We start from the raw sequence: 21,396 nt of genomic DNA on the forward strand, positions 1-21,396 counted from the left end.
CGGGTTTTACCGATTTACTTTCGCAGTCCCCAGGAACAGAGATCACATGATTCACATCAGCGCACTACAGAGCACGCCCATCAGCGCCCCACATGCACATCTCAGCGTGCATTGGGAATATTTCCGGTATTTGTCATTGGGAGATTGTAGGGCGCGCATTGTGGGGCGCTGATGTGATCTCCTAAGAACAATGCACGATTACTCCTCAGGCCATTTTGACACTCAACAAACACGAGGCTTTTTTCCCACTTCTTTCTACGATTTTTTTCCCCTAACATTTGTTTATTTAATATAGTTAAAAAGAAAATAGTATAATCATATGCTGCTGCTGCTTCTGCTGCTCCAAATACTTTATTTGACATGGTTCCGTATCTTATAATTCTCTGTTCCTTCTACTCTTCGTCGTCTCTCTATTTGGGTTTCCCTGAAGTCTGAACCACGGCTTGAGCTTTCGTCCGCCATGGCCGTCTAAGCTTGCTCTATCTTATCTCTCCTCTAGTCTGTAATATTTTTTCCTTCACAGGTGAGTGTTTTTCAGTTATACTTAGCTACTCACCCCCAACTATGCAATCGATTTGCTGTTAGTAATAGCTGTTGAAGCAGTTTTGTTTGATTTATAATTCATATGTTTTAAGTTTGATCAAAGCTATACGTTTAAGTTGAAATGGAAAACTGATTGTATGCCAAGTAGTAATCTCCTTGGTTTCAGAGCTATTCATTATTTTCTTCAAGGTGGGGTTGTTACGTTTCTTTCAACTTAAATTTCCGTTTCATTTGAATTTTGTTTTAGCTTTGTTACTTGTGTCATATGTATCCGTTATCTGTACTTTTTTTTTTGTCGATTGAATTGCTCACGGGTAAATCTCCTTTTTCCCCCTTTATTAAACGTGAATTTTGCAGGGAATGAGTAGCTGTAAATATGTTTAAAACTGACTTTATTTTTTCCACCAAGCATGGCCAGTGAACTTTATCATATATTTATCTGTTGACTCGAATTAAGTTTTGGTCGGTTCCTCTATTCGGGGAATAGTTTCTAAATGTTAACTTCTGGAAATACTAAGGGGGAATAGCCGAGTGAGAGAGGAATGCATATCTATTCTTATTATGTATAAAAGAAAGAAGAAGCACCTCCAAGTTCGAGTTTGCTTTCATCCCTCAACTGGACCTTAATGGTTGATATCAGCTTGCTGTCAAGGTGTGCATGTGTTAATAGTGATCAAACTGCTATATGCCTTATAAGTTGGAGCTGAAGCTGATGTAATAAAAGTTATACAATGTTGTGTTCTAATGGAGCAGCATATGCCAGAAAATATTGACCAAAGGCTGACTGCTAAATAGAGGTTCTACTGTGATGATGTCCTTGAGGTAATTCTTGGATAATGTGGTCTTTGTATAAGTTTTTGTCCATTTAAAAGGACTTAGATCCATATATTGGAACTATAGCTCTCTAGGTTGACCACCAGTGATGTTGAATTGAACTGCTCTTCAACTCATGGGTTGTTGCATGCTATGAAGATGTTCCACAAGAAGCAGTGAGGCAGATTCTGAACTTCCATTTTTCCTTGCATGTCATGGTTCTCTAACTAGTCCATGTTAAAGTGAGCTAACCAGTTTCATGGTTATAGTTATTCATGGGACTGCAAGAAAGGAAGTGTGAGAACTACATGCTAGGGGTCCATGAACTCCCTGTGGATCTGCGTGTCTATTATAGTGTGTATTAGATTAGTTGAGTAATTTTTGAGGTTTTGGATTGCTAGATACTGGTTGCATAAGGTTCAAATGATAGAAATCTGGGTTTTGGTTTTGCAACTTGGCTAACAATCAAGATTAGATTGAGCACCATTTAACTTTAAAGATGATACGCGGGTTGATAAGGTATAGTGAAGAATGGTTGAGTCCCAGCCACATTCTGAGATGTGTCAATTTGTCATGTTTCCTATCTGTGGGTATGCAGTCTAATAACTATATTATTTATTTAGAACCTTTTCCATTATTCTCTTTTAATGAGATATAGCTACAGCTTGGAAAGAGATCCTAATGACAACTGATGTGGAAAACTTCATTATGAGCAGAAAACAAATGAATTTCTGTCCAAGTTGGCAATCAATAAAGCTTGTTCAGAAAACAAATATTTTTCCTATTTAACAATACTAATGTTCCCACTCAATTGCTTTGAGGAAAGTATCACCATGTGAGGAAGGTTGATATGGTGTGATTGATAAAGAAATGTGCATTCTCACTTAAACAACTTAGCACTTCCTCACCATGTGAGGAAGTGCTAAGTTGTTAAATTTGTTGTTTGCTAAGTTGACCTTATAGAGTTTGTTAAATTTGTTGTGGCACCTGTAGATATCTTGAGTAAGACCTCTGAATAATTATTCTATGATTACATGGGAGCTATTGTTTTTGTTTTGTATCTTTTTGTTTTGTATCTTTTTGTTTTTGCCTTTTACTTTTATTGGGCATTCTTGATATTTCAAATATGGTTCATTTTTCCTATTTTGTTCATAAGTTCAATGTTGAGTATCCTGTTTGAATTATTAAAGGAGAAATGAAACTTATATTAGTTCGGAATTTATTTGTGAATCAAATATTATATTAGGTCATTGGTTTTAGGTAGGATTTTATCCTGATTATTGGCTTTGAAATGTCTTGCTCTGAACTCAATGACTTATCCTACCTTGGCCTCCTTTGTGCTTTAGGTGCTAGTGTGCTAGCTGTTTGAAGGATTACTATGATTAAATGTAAAATAATTCCTTACTTTTGATACTTGAGCATTACAATTTCATATTTGTTGGTTGGGCTCTTTAAGCTGCTGGTTTTGAAAAGGGAGGGAGTGGCACCACAACTTGGAATGTCTAACAGTGAGGATTCTGGTAGCCCTGGATGGAGTGCTTCACTTTTCATGCAGACAACTGAGGATGTTGCAAGAGCTGTTGCAGCTGCAGCCACTGCTGTTCGCTCTCCACGTCCATCTGTAGTATTTTCATCCAAAGATGATAGTAACAGTCAACTTCAGAAACTGCAGCGCCATGTTGCAAGAGTATTAAAAGGTTTCTCACCTCCTCTTGAAGTGAAAAAGAGTAATTACAATCCAGAAGTTCTAACCAGTCAAAAGCGTCAATGGGCAAACTTTCAGTTGCAGTCCTTGGTATGCCATTCTCAATCTTGTTGTCCACTTTAACTTGAAGCAATTATTGTTCTGTAAGAAGCATTTATTAGATGTCTTCTCTCCAAGCAGTTTGTGATATTTGCTTCCATGATAATGGCTTTATCTTTTATCTTTTTTCTTGTTCCCCCTCTTTCGTTTCTTTTGGCTCTTTGGCTTCAGCATGTGATGCGTACTTTTAATTGCAAAAGATTTGTTAACCAGCTGGAATATTTTCTTTCATTTTCCATAAATAGTGGTTAGTGGAGTGAGGTAAGGTTGAACAACAATGAATATAAGTTTTGTAATTTATCTATCTATAACATGTCTCTTGTTATTTAAATTCATAGGATCAAAGGTCTGTGAAAGAGCCATCAAGGCTGTTTGAGAGTATGGTAGTTGTTGGACTTCATCCAAACTCAGATATTCAGGCACTTCAAAAGCAGATACTTGCCAGAAGTTCTGAAGGCTCGGGGAAATTTCGAAGTGCACTGAGCCAGAACCAAGCTCGTGTAGAACCTAACCTTGAACCTCAGGTGTTGAGCTACAGATCCAACATTTGTTTTGATCGATATCTCGTATATTAAATATATCAGTGGTACTGCACAAAAGTAAAGCTGACCTCTGAATATAGTTTACAGTACTACACAAAAGCACAAAAAACATAGAGATGTTCATTAATGCTTCAGATTTTGCATTTTAATGTTGAGGACCTTTTGGGCATCTCGGATATGATCTTTCTTTCCTATTTTCAGGTTTTGTTTGTATATCCTCCAGAAAAACGGCTACCACTCAAATATAAAGATCTACTTTCATTCTGCTTTCCTGGAGGTGTTGAGGTTAGTTGTAACGTTGATGGGCCTTCTGCCTGGAGTGTATAGAAATTTCAGTTCTCAGTTTGTATTTTTCAGAACTCGCAACCTGCATTAATTATAGAATTTAATGCAGTTGTAGATTTTGTATGTATCAGATCTGTAATGTGTACCTAATTAATATTTATTAACTTACTCAATGCTAAGATATGAGAAATGTATTATGCTGGAATAGCTAATTAAAGGTGGAAAGTTGCCCTTGATCATTGCATCATTTTGTTGGAGCGTGGAAGGAATGGTGTTTTTTTTTCCTTTGTTACATATTTTTAGGTCCATGTGGAATTATTTCTTTCTAATACTTAGAGCATGTTGCCATATCCCCAGAGTTTTATAGACGAATGTGCCTTTGGCTAGTAGGTTCAGTGGTGGTTATGAAGCTTTCTAGCCAAAGCTGGGTCATTCTGGAGTCATCCGGGGCCACTCTGGAGAATTCTAGAGTATTCTCCAAGGGTTTGGAGTGCTCTGGAGTATTGTAGAGTCTTCTGTGCGGTCTAGAGGCGTCTAGAAGGGTCTAGACAGGCTCTAGAATGTTCTTGTGTATTCTTGTACATTGTAGAGTTTGAGAGAATGTTCTAGAGTAGGGAGTTTCTAGAAGGGCCTCTAGAATGTTCCACTAGAGGAGGTGGAACTTGTCTATCACATAAAGAGGTGCTAATGGACAGTCAAGATGAGGAGGTGATAAGTGGACGGTCAAGATTGCACCCCTGAAGGTGGTTGTGAGTCCTATATATAGGGGACTCTTCCCTCATTTGCACACAAGTAAGCAAGTGTTCACATGTCCAGGAGTCAGTGGAATCATCCAAGTGTTGCAGGTCTTGTGTTTGAGTGTATATTGAGTGCCACATGTATCTTCTCAAGCACTCTAGCAAGGGCAGGATCCTGGGCAGGCAGGCTGACTTTACCTGTGGGTGAGTGGTGTGCCACATGACTTAGAGGCTGAGAGAGTTGGGTTGTGACAGCATGGTGGCATTCCTTTTAATTTGCTAGGGTATCTTGACTTCTTGGATATTGGTGCCTTTGTGATTTAATAGAGGATGATCTTTGTAATTCAGAAGGAATGAAGTAAAGATATAGCTGCATATTTTAAGAAAATTTTGGTTGCGTATGTTAGCATCAAGAAACCTATTGGATCAAGTGATTTCACAAGAGGTTGCAAATGCCAAACGAGGCTAATGAATAAAGCTTGTTTTCAGATTAAGACCTGTTTAGTTGAAAAATTTGAAGTAGTTGACCCACTTGCTACTTGTACAAGACCTAATGAGTAATGTATTTTTTTTTTTTTCATTTGTTAGTATTTGGTAGCAAAACTATACAAAAATTCAGTTTCATAATTAAAATAAAGCACTTTTATTTTACAACCCTGCAGAATTGGTTACATACAACATCATAGATGAGGTTGGAGTTTGGAGATACAGATACATGATGAAGGAAAAGGTTGCAAAGCGAAGGGAGAGGGATTTTCTAACTTGGAAAAAGAAGTAGTAGAGAAGGAGCCTGAAGGGTTAGGGGGTCCATATACAACTAGTGATTTAAAAGGCACACCTAGGTGCATAGGTGAGGCACATTTTAAGGTATGTGTCTTGCCTAGGTCCCAGGTGCACCACTTTCAAAAGGTGCATGCCTGGTTCACCTTGTGCCTCAGCCCAACTGTGCATCTTTTTTGTTTTTTGTGCTTTTTGGTGTTTTCTAAGCATGGTCGCTTGGCTGGGCCGCTGGGGGCTCCACCCCAAACCCCCGACCAAGCACCTTGAGGCAAGCCTAAAGAAGTCCATGTTAGGGTCTTAACCCCCTTTTTTTGACATATGTCTTAATCCCCTAGTTTCGATCTTGAAAGAAACTATGTCTTAAACCCCTATTTGCTAATGTTGCTCATTCATTCATCCCAATAAAAGATGTTTTTAAATGATAATTTTAATCATAAAATATTGTTTTTAGGGATTAAGAATTTAAGACCCTAACATGGACTTGTTTGGGCTTGCCTCAAGGGGCTTGGTACAAAGGTAGCTTGTAGAACTAGGAATGAAAGGTGTAACGTCACATTAACTATTTGAAATAATGCAATTGAGATAGAAATAAAGAAATAAAAGTTTGACATGCTTGAATATGTTTTGTATGCTATTTTTTATTTTATTTTTGCAATTTTCACCTTGAATATGTTTTGTATGTTATGTTTAGGTATTTAAATTTGAGCTAATAGGATTTTTAAAAACATTTAGTCTAGAATTTAGGTTTGAATTTTTTTAATTAATACTATTTTTAGAAAGGCTGCAGATTCTGGTGAGTGGTCGCATTCTCTCCTGATGGAGAAAATATCAATATTCTCCAATTTGCATATGATACTTTATGCTTTGTGGATGCTTCTACATCCCAGTTAGAGCTTGTCCTTGGAATCCTATCTTGGTTTGAAGTAATCACCGGACTGAAAGTCAACTGGAGTAAAAGTCAAATCATTCCAATGGGCCATGTGTCTAATGTAGCTGATTGTGCGGAGGTCCTGGCTTTTCAGACTGAAATCCTCCTAGTGAAATACTTGGGACTGCCGTTGGGTGCAAATTGTCTTGCTTCTTCGATTTGGGACCCAGTTATTGAAAGACTGGAAAGGAAGTTGGCTGCATAGAAGGCTAGATATCTCTCATTTGGGGGTAGGGTTATTCTGATAAAAAGCACTCTTTCCAATTTACCTACTTACTTTCTTTCTCTCTTCCCCATGCCTATCAAAGTTGCCAAAAGATTGGATCTGATCCAGAGGAATTTTCTTTGGAGTGGTTGGGGGAGGAGAGGAAAGTGCATCTTGTAAGCTGGGATCAAGTCTGTCTTCCTAAGGCTGAGGGTGGGTTAGGCATTAGGAAAGTGAAGAATTTCAACACTGCCCTGCTAAGCAAGTGGATTTGGAGGTTCTCGGCTGAGAGGGAGGCTTGGTGGAGATCTCTCATTGCAGATAAATATGGGGTGGAGTGGAGTAACTGGAGATCCAGGGATCCTCCCCTAAGTTGGGGTAGTTCCCCTTGGAAATCTATCATGAAAAGCTTCTCTGTGTTCATGGAAGGAATTTCTGTTAAGGTTGGTAATGAGGAAAGAACAAAGTTCTGGAAGGACCCTTGGTGTTTGGATGTGATTCTAGCTGAATCTTTTCCTCATCTTTTTCAGTGTGCTCTTAATCAAGAAGCTTATGTGGCTGAGTACTGTTGTGTGATAAGTGGGTCTCTAACTTGGACTCCCATTTTTAGGAGGGATCGGTTTGACTGGGAATTAGAAGAGATTGGGGGCCTGATGGCCTTTCTTCAAAATCAAAGGATTGATTAGCAGTTGGAAGACAAATGGAGGTGGAAATGGAATTCGAATGGTGAATTTTCTGTTAAGTCCCTTGCCTCTAAATTGGGTAGTTTGGATGCTACTGAATACTACAAGTCCTTCAAAAGCCAACTTTCTGGTTTGGACGATGTCCCTGGATAAATGTCTCTCCAGAGTTAATTTGGTGAGAAGGGGCATTCAGGTTATGGATCCTTTATGTTGTCTGTGTGGGCATCATGCTGAATCGACAGATCATCTATGTATTCATTGTCCTTTTTCCTCTCAGATTCGGGGATACTTTCTCAGAGTCTTGGAATGCAGTTGGTTAATGCCTAGATCGGTTAAGGATCTCCTTGATTGTTGGAAGGTGGGAGGTCTTAGTAAGAAAGGGAAGCTGGTGTGGAGGACTATTCCTGCCGCTGTTTTATGGTCCATTTGGGCTGAGAGGAACAGTAGAATCTTCAATAAGAAAGGCAAAAGTCCTGCAGACACCATTCAGAGAGCTGTGGGCAAATTGATTTCTTGGATATCTGAATCTGAGGAATTTAAAAGTCTGAATTTGTCTTCTTTTTATTGTTCTGAATTCTGGAGGAAAGTGGAACTGCTGTGGTATTCAGACTGCCCTTCTGGGTCTGATCCCAGCTTGTATGTTTTTGAGTTGAATAAAATTATTTTATCTTTTACAAAAAAAATTAATACTATTTTTAAGATTTTCTTAATTTATTTTGATTAGTACCTTGCCTTGAGCCTTGTGCCTTGGGTGCAAAATGGCCTTTGTGCTTTTTTTTTTTTTCGTGCCTTGCACTTATAAAACACTTTATACGACTATCAGCCTTAAGATCAGAACACTCCTAGAATTTGTAATAAGCTGATTACACTAGAAAGTTCTGAGTCTTGGATACCCCTTCTAAAACCCAAATCCCTATCAAAACAATTAAGTGAAGTTAAGAGATTAAGAGGATAACAAACTTTGAAACATGTTCCTTTTCGAGGGCGGAGAGTGAGAATGAGGGAAAATGATCTTTTAAAGGAGAATCCCCCACCCATACTTGTTGCCAAATTTTGTTACTATTACTAAAACAAATATTATACCTGATACAATTAAGAAAGGCTGGTAGGATGCTATGAAACCTTTGAAGGAGAAACCTGTGTATCTCTAGCAGATAAGCCAACGTCCCATCCATTATCTGTCTGTCCATGTATGCTTACAACCACTTTATGCCATAACTTTGTATTTGTCTATTTTGTATGATCCTTCTTGTGTGTAGTTTCATGGTTTTATCTGGAGAGAGGCTCTGCTTTTATCATCATTTTTTTCTTTAAAGCTTTGTTTATTCGTTTCCAGGTTCATGCTGTTGAAAGAACTCCTTCAATGAGTGAGTTGAATGAAATACTGCTTGGGCAGGTAAAACCATAAAAATCCTGTGTGTGTGTGTGTTTCCAGTTTATGGTAATGTGATTTTGTCCATCTACTTATATATAGGAAGGTGCTCTGTTTCACTGCTCAACAACTTCTATCCAGTGTGTTGAATTTAGTAATTGTTGCTAGAACTCTTGTTCTCAAACAAGGAGGTTATAATTCTATCTCCTGTAGCACAAGCCATTGACTGATTGAGGCATTGTATGTTGGCAGTTTAATTCTCAAAAAGGGAAAAACATTCTATTATCAATTTATTTAGTTTTGGAAATATACAACTTATCTTCCTGGAGGATTATTAAAATCGGTGTTACTTTTTTTGCAGGAACACTTCAAACAAAGTGACCTATCCTTTGTATTTCGTTTACAGGTAATATAAGAATTACCTTGCCCACGTTCTTTTACAATAACCTTTTCTGTCTATTTTCCTTTTTAATTATTTATATTAACTCTTGCCTATTAAGTTCCTCATGGGGTAGAACAAAACCCCATTGGACCTATAAACTAACAATGCAGATGAATGCAATGTTAAATTTTCTCTGCAGTCTTGGCATGTGCTTTGGGTGATTTGACTATAAAGTAATTTTTGATTCAATTATCTTTCATGTCCATAACTGAAGCTTCCATAGTTGTCTTGATCTAAGGAGATTACTGGATTTATTGTTATACACTAGTATTACAGGCGTAAACAAGGGTGATACATGGGCTTGAACTCAATGACATATTGAGCATATTGTCAAAAGAGTGACACATGGGCTTGTAATCCACTTTTCCATGATGAATATGGTGTGGGGGGAAGCGTATTAGGTGAAATTAGATGATACACTCAATTGTCTATTTAATGTACCCCATGGTTATCTTCCAATCAAGCTTCACATTTGTACATTATGGAATTAAGGCATAATGTTATATGGTTCTGATAAGCTAAATTAATGGAGTTCATTGATGCCTGCGGAGGGCTAAACAATTGTGTATAGACACCATAAGGCTATTATCTATGACTTTGAGGTGGTTATCCAAGAGGCTAGGATGGTGGTTACAGAGTTGGTTGTTAAAGGTTGACTAGCTTTGTATAGGGCTAGTCATTTGAGGAGGAAGTTTACATGATCACTCTCCTTGGGTTTTCACTTTTAAGTTAAGAAGGGAAAGTTTGCAAGTTATGGAAAATTGGCAATTTATGGGCTCAAGTAATCATTTAGAGCTCAGTTTGAGAGGTTTAGTTGGGCAATATTGGTGGTTGGAACTCACACAGAGTTATGTAGGTCATACTATGTTTATATGGAAAGTTGAATCATCTGCTATTGTCCTCATTGTGTATGTAGATTAAGTGGTAGTTGGTGATGCTAATGAGTAGAAATAGATTATAGATGCTAAAGAGTCTGAAATTGGAAGCAGCCTCTCTGTATATATAGGGGTAAGGCTGCACACATCTGTCCCTCCCCAGACCCTGCATTGGTGGGAGCCTTGTGCACTGGGCAGTCATTTTATGCCTAAGAGTCTGAGATTAAAGACATACCCTTTAGCATATTTCATGGGAACTGAAGTAGCATTGTCCAAGGAAGGGCTGGGAGAAGAAAATAATGTACACAGAGTGGTCCATTCTCAGTTAAGGAAACACATTAGGAAATGGGTAGATCTTTGTGGAGGGACAAAGAGAATAGGCTAGGAATTCTGACTTCAGAAGGTAGCTCCACCATCTCAAATCATTCCAGTAGCTATTTTTGCCACCATTGTGTCATAGAAAAGAGGTTTGAACAAGCAAAAATAGCTTTCCAAGGAGATACTAGTGAAATCTTTACATTCAAATTTCAAACTTGCATTCCAACAAGTATTTATTAATCGATTATGCTTTTTATAATGGTGTTTTGTAATTGCTGTTTCTTATTGGGCTCTGGAGTGAGTTTTGTTTATTATTTTGGTATTTTTCTTAGGGTCTAGCTTGTTTATTTCCTATTAGTCTTTCTTCTTTCTCCTTGTGGGTTGGGTGGGGAGTTTTTGTTTGTTCCCTTAAAAGTTCATTGTCAATTGAAAAATGATTTCTAGTATCTTATAGCTATTGGGCTGTCAACATTTAGACTTATCTAGCCATCCTTTCTAATCATAGGTACCCTGTGTAAGGGGGAGAGTTGAACTAGTCATAGAGACTATAAATATTAATCATTTGAGCAAATGCAAGTCTTTGTTTTTTCGAAGTATGTGATGTTTTCCCTGACTTCTTTTTGGTCCTTTTTGGGCTCTAAGGGTGTTGTTCGGTAATTAGGTTGTCACAAGGATTGTGGATAGGGACCAACAAGTCTTTCTTTTGATCGAAGAAAGTACTAGGGGTCTAGGGTTGCCACATAGTTCTAAAGTGGCTTAACAAAGCCTAATGGAGAAACCTACCTATCAATTAAAAAATTAAAAGAAAAAAGCCTAAAGGAGAAACTGAGGGTGGATTTGAGCTGAGCTGAGTTGAATATCTAGCTATTTGAGCTCTGCTTGGCAGAAAAATATCAGGCTTGATTTTGGGCTCAAGCTTGATTCGAGCTAGAGGCATGAGCTTGAATTGGGCTCAACTCAAAAGCTTGTTTGTTCAAACTCGACTTTTGGCTTGAGCTCGATAGTGTGCCAAGCTTCATATAAGAATAAAAAATATAAATTATATGTATATATAATTATACATATAAAAATTATTTATTATTATATATAATTAAAAATATTATATATAGTATAAGCTCGATTAGGCTCGTGAGCCCCATGAACTGAGCTTCATTAGGCTCGAGCTCAGCTCAATTAGCAAATGAGTCTACATTGTTGGGATCGAGCTTGGCTCGAAGCTCTGTTTAAATTGAACATGGCACATTGAGGCACATTGAGGCAAATTTCTAGTTCTGTTTTCTTATGATCCTGAGATCTTATTATTTCAATAAATACCTAGTGTTATTTTTTCTTTCCATTTTATGTATTATGATCAGTTCTATGAATTCATCTTTTGTGGTTATGATTTTATGGTTTTTTTTATTTATATGATCTGATTGGTCTTTTCATGAAGCAATTCTTATTTCAAATCTTCTTTCCCTTAGGTGGCTGATGATTCTACCTTATACGGATGCTGTGTGCTAGTTGAAGAACTTGTGCAGAGACCTTCAGGGCTGGTTTCTGTAATTTCTGACAAGCAAACTTTCTCATTGTGTTTAAGCCGTCATATCTTGACGACCACTCGTTGTTATTGCATTCTGTCAAGGCTTCCGTTCTTTGATTTGCATTTTGGCGTACTAAATAGGTGCGCTAATTGTTCCTTAAGAAATTCTGCTGATCAATGTTAGTTTTCTTATAAAAATCTTTTCTCATTCTACTTTCTCTAAGATCTTTTAAGAGTATTTCCTATGATAAATACCATGACTTCTTCCTTTTTTAACAAAAAAGAAAAAAAGAATTCTTGTATGGGAATGGTAGGAGAATCAAGGCATAAGTGGCAGGTGAATAAACCTTAATGAGATAGAGAGACTTCTAGATATAAGCCTAAATATATATTTTGATCAATAATATTGTTTCACATCAGCAAATGAAAGTAAAAAGTAGAAATCTATAACTAGGAATAGCTGAGAAGGTAATTCCTGTCCTCTTTATGATCTTGTCACTAATCAGGAAAAAAAAAGAAAAGGTAAGGTAGACAAAGGCTGGCTCACCAACAAGTACCAAAAGACTAGCTTCTCATAGCTGGTCCATAATATAGACCTTTTTGATTTACACCTTTTGTTATGGAGTCTGCAGTTGATTTAGCTGATCTGAAGTCTGATTCCATTTGAATGAGTTTTCCATTCCTTATTTTTGGAGGTAATGAGTTTCCATTCTTGATACTCAAGATCTGCCTCGATAGAACCTAATGTAGTGTCTTAAGGCCCTAGGGCCCTCTCCACCCTCTATTGTCCATCTGAATGATACTTGGCAATCACCTCACACCTCCAAAGATAATGCCACCAAGTGCAGATGGTTACTTCAATTTTTGTATATGTCATTGTGTCTTGCTCTCAATCGAATCCTTATTACCAGAGGAACTTGGGTAAAATATAAGCATGTTGCCTTTGTGGTTTCTTAAGGCTCCCTCCACACCTGAGGTCTTTGGTTCTGGATAGAACATCCACTATAGTCAAGCTTCATGGAGCCTAAGGGATGCACAAACCACTTTTGTGGGCCACCTCTCTCGTGTTGGAAATGGGGGCGCAATGTGCCAGTATCTCAGTGTCATGTGAATTCTTCTCTTATGTAGAGCCAATATGCTCTTATTCAGTCATCGACCATAACTTTTCAACTTTGCTTCTTATGTCAAAAAATCCTAACGGTCCTTTCTTCCCATATGAACCATGTCACTATTGCTTTTAAACATCTAGCTGCCATCTTCCCTAACATTACTCTTTGGGAGAAGAATGAATGGCTGAAAATTCTCTTTAGATTGGTAGGCTGTGCCAACTTGGCACTAAACAAAGAAAAAGGGATGCTCACCAATGACATAAGAACTAGGGGTGGATTTGAGCCGAGTTGAGCTGAATATCTAGCTATTCGAGCTCGGCCCGCCAATAGACAATGAGGCTTGAGCTCGAGCTTAATTCGAGCTAGAGACTTGAGCTCAAATTTAGCTCGAGTCAAAAGCTCTTAAATTCGAGGTCGGCTCGGCTTGAGCTTGATTATGAGCCAAACATTTTATAAAAATAAAAATATTATACATATAAAAATTATTGTTATTTGGCAAATAAAAATTAAAAATTATAAAAACTAGTTATTATATATATAAAAAACAAAAATTTGTATATATAAAATTTTTATTTTTTATTTATATATATTATTTTTATATCTATTATATACATATATCTATATCTATATATATATATATATGTATATGTGTGTGTGTGTGTGTGTGTGTGTGTGTGTGTGTGTGTGTGTGTCATGGAGTCATGGGGCGGAAGAAGAAGAAGATGATGATGATGAGTGGAGAAAGGGAGGACTGAGGAGTATAGGGGCGGAGCCCCTGTTTTTTCAAAAAAAAAAAAAAAAAAAGAAAAAATGTCTGAGTTGAGAAGAGAGAACTCAAGACTGATTCGACTGAAATCTGGAAAAATAAAAATATTAATAAATTAAAAAAATAAATTTTAGATGAATGTGGGCGCCTGCCTTGTATGTAGGTGCCCGCTTAAGTCTCTGGGGGGGCGCCTAATAGGCAAAACTTGTGGCATTTGGGCGAGGCAACCATGAAAAACCGCCTAGTCGCCTAGGCGAATCCTAGGCTATGTATGTATGTATGTATATATATATATATATTGCGTGTATACATGTATATATGTAAAAGCTCAATTAGGCTTGCAAGCCACACGAGCCGAGCTTGATTGGGCTTGAGCTCGGCTCGTTAGAAAATGAGCCTATATATTGGGCTCGAGCTCGGCTTGAAGCTCATTTTAGACCGAGCTGAATTGAGCTTTTCACAAGCTGAGCTTGAATAGCTCGGCTCGTGGCAACCCCTAATAAGAACAAGAGATTAGTAAGTAAAAGATGTTCTCACTGCTTGTCTTGTGAAGGGGAGCAGATATTGGTGAATGGGATCAGATGGTATTCCTATTTTGAAGAACATAATGAGTGTTGATTTTCAGGTGCATCACCTCACAAGTGAGAGTTACCAGGTGTTTTTTCTGTTTGTTCTCCTGTAGTGTTTGTGGTCAAAGAAATTTGGAGGGACAACCATCTATCCTGGTTAGGGGTGCAAGCAGGTACTTGACTTGAAGAATTTGCATTGCATTGCATTGGGCTTGGGTCTTCAAGCCTGGCCCATTGAAGTTTTAACTAATGGTCAACCAAGTCCGCCCAAGTTGCATCTCTAATCCTAGTGTGTCAAAGGCCATTACCGAATGTTGGTCCCAGCTATCTGGGGTCTTGGGAGAGGTAGACTGGATATGGTCCTAACCTTGGGCATTTTTTGCACAAAGTGGACACTCTTGAACTTGAACCTGCATTCTCACACTTGTCAGCCTGAGATTTTACCATTACACCAAGTAATGGCCCCTTGCAGGGAGAATATTGAAAGTGTTCTCTGGAGTTGCTTGAAACTGAGAGAAGCTGGTGCGGATTTGGGGATGACTTTTTGGAGTCTTGGTGGTGGGAACACACAAGCATGGTCTCTTTATGTTATTTAAAATAATTAAAATGCATATGTTGCTTAACCTGACAATGATTTTTTTTTGAGAATGCAACCTGACTATAATATTTAACTTCTTTTCATCAGTACAATCTGAATGTGCAGAAGTAACTAAAATATGTGATAAACAACACTTAAGCCTGAATATAAAGTAAAGATGCATCTGTATATCTTCTGGGTAATCTTTAAAATTGAGCATCCAAACTCTCTTATTAGTAGTTCTTGTTTCCTTAGGACTTCCAATTACCCAACTTCCATTTTATTTTATTTTTTGTTCTTGAGATATTTGTGTTTTCCTGTAGCATCTTCACTGAAGAAAGGTTGGAACGGTTAACAAAAAGTATTGGTATATTAGATTTGGAATCGTTGGAGACTTTTGGCAAAGAAGACTCACAGGAAAAGCCTGACAAAAACTTGCCAAAGGACAACCATGTGGAGGACATTCCAAATGGACCAACTGACACTTCTGAAATAAGTACCGGAGGTTCTACTTCTAGCAAAACTGCAGAGGATGGGAAATATTTGGAGCATCAAATCCTTGAAGGGCAGAATGACTTATCGAGTGAAGGAGTCCATTTTGATGCTGTTTTCCCAATAAATTCTGAAGTGGTGATATTTATACCTGAAGAGAGACAAGTTGTTGAAATGCAGATCTCTGATGCTCATGCTATCTCCATTGATGAGTCCATGAGAGAGGAGCAAAATATTGAAAGGCATTTACCAGAGGCTGTTCTGCCACTTTTGCGTTTTCATCAATATGAAAGCTCTGAATCTTCCATCAGGTATATAATTTCTCTGTTGTTGGTGTAATTGAACTAGTGCTTCTAGTTTGTGTATTCTGAGATTTTACTGTTGGGGAAATTTCATCATGAAATTGAAATTTCAATGTAATGAAAGCTGTGTTTCGAAGATGATGTAGAAATGCTTTCTAATGCATTTTTCAAGCTGAAGCTGGCCTGCTGGTAGGGTGGTGATTCTTGAACCAATCTTGTGGCACATCCCCAGCCCCTCTTTCCCCTTCTTTCTGAAATTGGTTGTGTGATGTATTAAAACTTCTGATTCTCATGATCTAGATGCCATTCTCTGCCTGTACCTGCCTTCAGGCCAACCAAATCCAACTCAATTAAGATTCTATCTGGTTTCAAGCATGTAATAAGCTATTTTACATGGATTCAGGTGTGGGAATGACGGAATGTATCTAGGAGTTGGATTTGTCTGAAGGATATGGAGACTTGGCTAAAACTAATCTTCAAATTAGTACTAACATACAAACACGTCATGCATTGGATGATAAATATTAAATTTCAATCATGTAAATAACGTGTTTTTAATTTAGATACATTTGATTATTGACATCCAGAGAAAAAAAAGTAACAACAACATTGGAAAGATGACAAATCGAATTGTAACATGACAGTTAAAAGAACCATAACATAATGATGCATTTAGAGAAAAAAAATGAGGGCCTTTTCAAATTCAACTCGGTGAATTGAAAAACAGTGTGTCAACCAAGGAAAGTTGGTGGTCTAGGTGTCAGAAATATTAAATTTGTTAAACAAGACCCTACTTGGTAAATGGTGCTGGAGATTCAGTAAAGAAAGAAGCAGCCTCTGGAGAAGGATCATTGTGAATAATTATGGGTTGACAAGCCTTGATTGGGATTTGGTCCTTTCCCCAAGGGGGTGTGCTCTTTGGAGCCATATTGTTACTGTTCTTCCTGATTTCTTGAAGGACATCAGGTACAAGGTTGGTGTAGGAAACTGTGGACCCCACATTAAGTGTATTCGTGTTACACCCTGAGATGTACTTGGATTTAAATTGATTAGGATCAGCTTTCGTAGTAGGATTGGTTTTATTCTATCTTATCTAGGATTAGTTTTATTTTAATCTTATCTTTTATTGCTATGTAAGCATTAAAGTTCTTTTACAATTAGAAAACTATGTATATAAATTAAGGAGTGGGGCCGCTGTTTTAAACACACCAACCACTCTCTTCTTTCTAAAACCTCTCCACGAGTTCTCCCTCTTCATCTCTCTTCTTTTTCTTCTCATCTTCTCTCTTCCTTTCTTTATTCTCTGTTCAAAACCTAAGAGTTATTTGTAGTCTTGTACGACTACTGTTGGCAAAGCCAATCATATCAAATTCTGGTATGATAAATGATATGGGGATTTTGCTCTCTGTGAAAGGGTTCCCTCTCCTTTTGATATTGCCCAAGATAAGGAAGCTGTAGTTGAAGATTGCTTTGATTTGGTGAATGGTGAAGTGATTTGGGGTCCTACTTTTAGAAGAAATCTCAATGATTGGGAAATCAATCACTGTCTGAGTTGTTAAGCCTCATTTAAAGTATAAAGCCTAACCCTCAAACTGATGATGAGAAAATTTGGTCATGGGAGACTTCAGGCAAGTATTCAACTCAGCGGACATGACCAAACTGGTGTACTTCTCTCGTGTTGATGCCACTATACACCAATCTCTAGGATGCCATCCATGGTGACCGTAGAAAACTCCTTCCTGGTCTTCACCCAATAAATTATTTATGATCTTTATCAAACTTATTATGTTCCCCAATTGAGACTTATTAAGAAATGTTTTGTGTTTTCATTTGTCCCGTATGGTCCATAGAGTTGCTGCCTGCATGCATCTTCAAAGGATATCCTACCTTTTACTCCTAAGGCAGAAAATAGAAGGTTGAAAAGAATAAGCCTCTGTCTTCTGAAGGATTCCATCTAGTACTGAATAGGGCAAAGAAATGTTCCCAAATACTGGTAGATACAGAACAGGGTATTAGTAAGTGTAAGCTTGTTGCACAACTTGCTTTGTGATCACTAACAAATCCGAGTTTTGTTAAGAACAACTTGCCTTTGTGCTTAAAATTTGGGAGTTGCCTCCCTTGAGGCAACCAAAGAAAAGGAGGAAAGTGCTTTGGAAGGCTACTAAGGCAGCAATTTGCTCGGTGGTGTGGGAAGAGAGGAATAGTAGAATCTTTTTGGAGAAGAGTAGGACCTTGTTGGAAGTGATAGGCAGTATAAAAATAATGGTAGCCTTTTGGGCGAAGACATTAGACATCTTCAAAACCTTCTCAGTAACAGAGTTATCAAGGGCTTGGACTGAAATAGCACATTCATCAAGAGTAAAAGACAGAGTTTGTATGGAGTGGAAACCCCCAACAGGTGATAAAGTAAAACCAAATTTTGATGGGAGTTCCCTCGGAAACCTGGGTATGGATGGAATAGGAGGGGACTGGGGTCATCAGAAACTCAGAGAGGAGGATTGTGGCAATGTTTTGGGGGCCAATTAATTTGGGAAACTGTTTGAAGGCTGAACTGTTGGCTCTTTCGCAAGGTCTTAAGCTAGCTAAACAGCTCAGTTTTAGAATTATTGAGGTGGAAGGAGACTCACAAGTGATCATCTCATGGGCAAAATCTAACAGGTGTATCCCTTGGACCCTACAACACATGCTAAGAGAAGTGGAAAAGCTTGCAAGAGAATTAGAGGTTGAATTCAAATGGATTAGTAGGAATGCAAATGGGTTAGTTGACTCGTTAGCAAAACAAGGAGTTATGAGGCAAGAATTGCTTTGGGCATCCATGTTGCTTGGGTTAAAAAGGGATTGATACTACAGAGAATATTGTTCATTCATCCTAATAAATATCTTCTTAGAAAGCAATTAAAATTATAAAATATTACTTTTTATATGAGAATTAGGAATTTAAGACCCTAACATGGACTTGTTTGGGCTTGCCTCGAGAGGCGTGGCATGGGGTAAGGGGGCAGAGCCCTCGGCCCAGCCGCTAGGTTAAAAAAAGCAAAAAAACATGGAATTTTCAAAAGGCACACACCTGAGCTGAGGTGCAAGGCCTTTTGAAAGGGCTGTGCCTAGGACCTAGGCAAGGCACATACCCTAAAATGAGCCTCACTTGTGCGCCTAGGCGCGCCTTTTACATTTTACCTGTCACAATATAATTATCAATCATTCCATTTTTTGGTTAAAAAAATAAAAAAGTCAAAATAATTGTGACTTTGTCTATAGGATATGGTTACCTGTATAAGTGCTTAAATGTTTATCTTAGAACATTCAAGTTGTTGTGTTGCTTGGCCAGGGGAGGAAGTAGGAACTATGATGATTGAATTGCCTTGTTGGGGGGTCATTGCTATAGCCCTATGCATCACAAGGACCTAGATGTGTGACTTGAAGTATACACTTAATTTGATTCTGTCTTTTCTAGTTCTAGTGTTTTCCATTCATCTGATTCTATCCTTTCTAGTTTTTGGCCATGTTTGGGAGTGCTTATGTTAAAAATAAGTGCTTAAAACAAGTGCTTATTTGAATAGCACTTATTTGCATTTGGCACCCAAACTTTATCAAGTGCTTATTAAAAAAAAATACACTTATTTTATATTTGGCGTTTGGCAGTCTTTTTCTCCTATAAGCACTTAAATAAGCATTTTGACTATTTTATCCTTCATTTTCTTTCAAAATTTACAAAAGCACTTTTTTAAAAGTACTTTACAAAAAACTTTTATGGAAGTACTTTTATAGAATCGCTTTTACGAAAGCACTTTTACAAAATTCAACTAGGGATAGTTTCATAAGTGTATTTTAAAATTCAACTAAGGATAATTTTGGAAGAAAAAAATTGAATAAGTGCTTATTGTATAAGCACTTAAAAAAGCTGGAAATTTGGGCTTAAAAAATAAGCCCTTATTTTTAAAATAAACATTTATTTCAGGCCTTTATCCCAAACACCAATAAGTGCTTAATGGTGTGGTCCCAGCCCAAATAAGCACTCCCAAACATGGCCTTAGTGTTCTATATTCATCCATTTTAACATGTATATCTCTGTCAGGTTCGGGGACTTGGAGGAAGCAAATTTGCTTCCCTTTCTTTTTTGCTTTTTTTTGAGAAAGCCTAACTTAAGCTTAAGTTTGATGGGTTACTTCAAACTCAAGTTTAATGGTAGTAGTGTGGGTAATCCAGGGCCTTCTGGAATAGGGGGAGTCACGAGGGATGAAAAAGGGAATGTGATTGCTATGTTCTCTGGCCCAATTGGAGTCGGGGGCTCATTGAGGGCTGAGATTTTAGCAGCTTTGGAAGGGGTTCAAAGGGATAAAGATCTGCACATAAACAAACTGTTCATAGAAGGTGACTCCGAGACTGTAGTGAGCTGGTTAAATGAAGACAATTCAAAACTCTGGAGCTACAGCAATGAATAGAGGAAATTTAACTGGCTGACCAAGGACATGGAAGTTCGATGCACTTGGGTAAAGAGAAGTGCGAATGCTTTTGCAGATGGGTTAGCTAGGCAAGGGGTGAATAGGAATTCGGTTTTTTGGGACCAATTGTAATTGTTCTTGTATTTTGTGTGTTTAGTGACAGCTATGGGGAGTTAAAATAATTTAACTCCCCTTCCTTGTATTATTTTCCCTAATCTTTTAATGAAATCTCTGTTGTTGATAAAAAAAAATATGGGCACTTAAGGGATGGGAGGAGTAATAAGGGATGAAGAGGGGAATGTAAAAGCAATATACTTTGGACCAATTTAAGGAAGGAGATTCTATAAGGGCTAAGTGGTTGGTGGTTCTGCAGAGGGGTTTAACTAGCTCATGAGATGAATGTTGAGAAACTAGTTATTGAGGGAGACTCTAGGTGGTCCTGGTTGAGGAATGGGGAGATGGCCATGTGGATATTTGGAAACGAGGTGAGAAAATAGGGATGGCTAATAAGAAACATGCATATGAAAATTCTTTGAACCCCTCAGGGCTGAAGTTTTAGCTTTCCTCCAGTTCCAAGGGCTAAGATTGGCGAAACAACTGGGCCTCCAACAGATTGAAGTGGGGGGGGGGAGTCAAAACTGGTGATAGGGTGGTTACTAACAGGAATCATGAGAATTTCGGTCCACAGGCTGGCCTTGAGGGAGATTAGAAGCTTGTCAAGGGAGCTAGGTGCAACTGTAAGATGGGTTAGAAGATCAACAAATGGTTCGGGCTGTTCGGCTGATACACTGGCCAAACAAGAGACATTTAGGGGTTAGTCCCTTTTTATGGGGACCGACCTGAGTATTCTCTTAATCTATCTTAATAAAAGTTGCCGTTTCTTATTAAAAAAAATCTTTGGACCCCAAGATTGGCTAACACTTGGGCAGATTGTTTAGCTAAGCAAGGGGTGAACAGAAACCACTTGTTTTGGGCAAAGTTGTAAATTTTACCTGTAAATATTGGGTCGGGAGGGATAGCGTTGCTCTGCTCTCAGCTTTTTACTATAACTTTGTGTTTTTAATAAAATTGATTTCATTTATTGCTGATAAAAAAAGGAGCACTTAAGCTACTGGAGGAAACTCTTCTAGTGGGGTACTTGCATAATGCAGCAGTCACACTATGAAGGCCACCTTGGAGGGAGTTGATAGGGGGGGGGGAGCTGCTTTCTTTACTTCATGGGTTCTCATTATCTGTCTTTTTAGGCTGTGAGGCCTTCATACATGTTTGGGCTGGGGCTGCCTTTGGCAC

The 21,396-nt window shown here is 38.0% G+C and overlaps 1 protein-coding gene across 11 annotated transcripts in view; it reads left to right on the forward strand.

Moving 5' to 3' along the window:
* The first annotated feature begins 314 nt into the window (after positions 1-314).
* Positions 315-21,396, forward strand: part of LOC148842195 (DENN (AEX-3) domain-containing protein) — a 53,507-nt gene continuing 32,425 nt past the window's right edge. For 3 of the 11 annotated variants that reach the window (XM_088957980.1, XM_088957973.1, XM_088957976.1), the window contains exons 1-8: positions 320-523; positions 2,703-3,151; positions 3,499-3,684; positions 3,904-3,987; positions 8,657-8,716; positions 9,054-9,098; positions 11,791-11,990; positions 15,194-15,673. In XM_088957980.1, coding sequence (XP_088814106.1) covers positions 2,855-3,151; positions 3,499-3,684; positions 3,904-3,987; positions 8,657-8,716; positions 9,054-9,098; positions 11,791-11,990; positions 15,194-15,673 — 1,352 coding nt within the window. In that variant the 5' untranslated portion in view covers positions 320-523; positions 2,703-2,854. Of the gene's footprint in view, positions 524-2,702; positions 3,152-3,498; positions 3,685-3,903; positions 3,988-8,656; positions 8,717-9,053; positions 9,099-11,790; positions 11,991-15,193; positions 15,674-21,396 lie in introns of all 11 variants that reach the window. The other 8 variants (XM_088957981.1, XM_088957975.1, XM_088957979.1 and 5 more) reach the window with 5 other exon arrangements.

This window comes from Nelumbo lutea, chromosome 8, assembly GCF_056320005.1.
Source record: "Nelumbo lutea isolate HS-2025 chromosome 8, American lotus-T2T, whole genome shotgun sequence".
NCBI lineage: Eukaryota > Viridiplantae > Streptophyta > Magnoliopsida > Proteales > Nelumbonaceae > Nelumbo > Nelumbo lutea.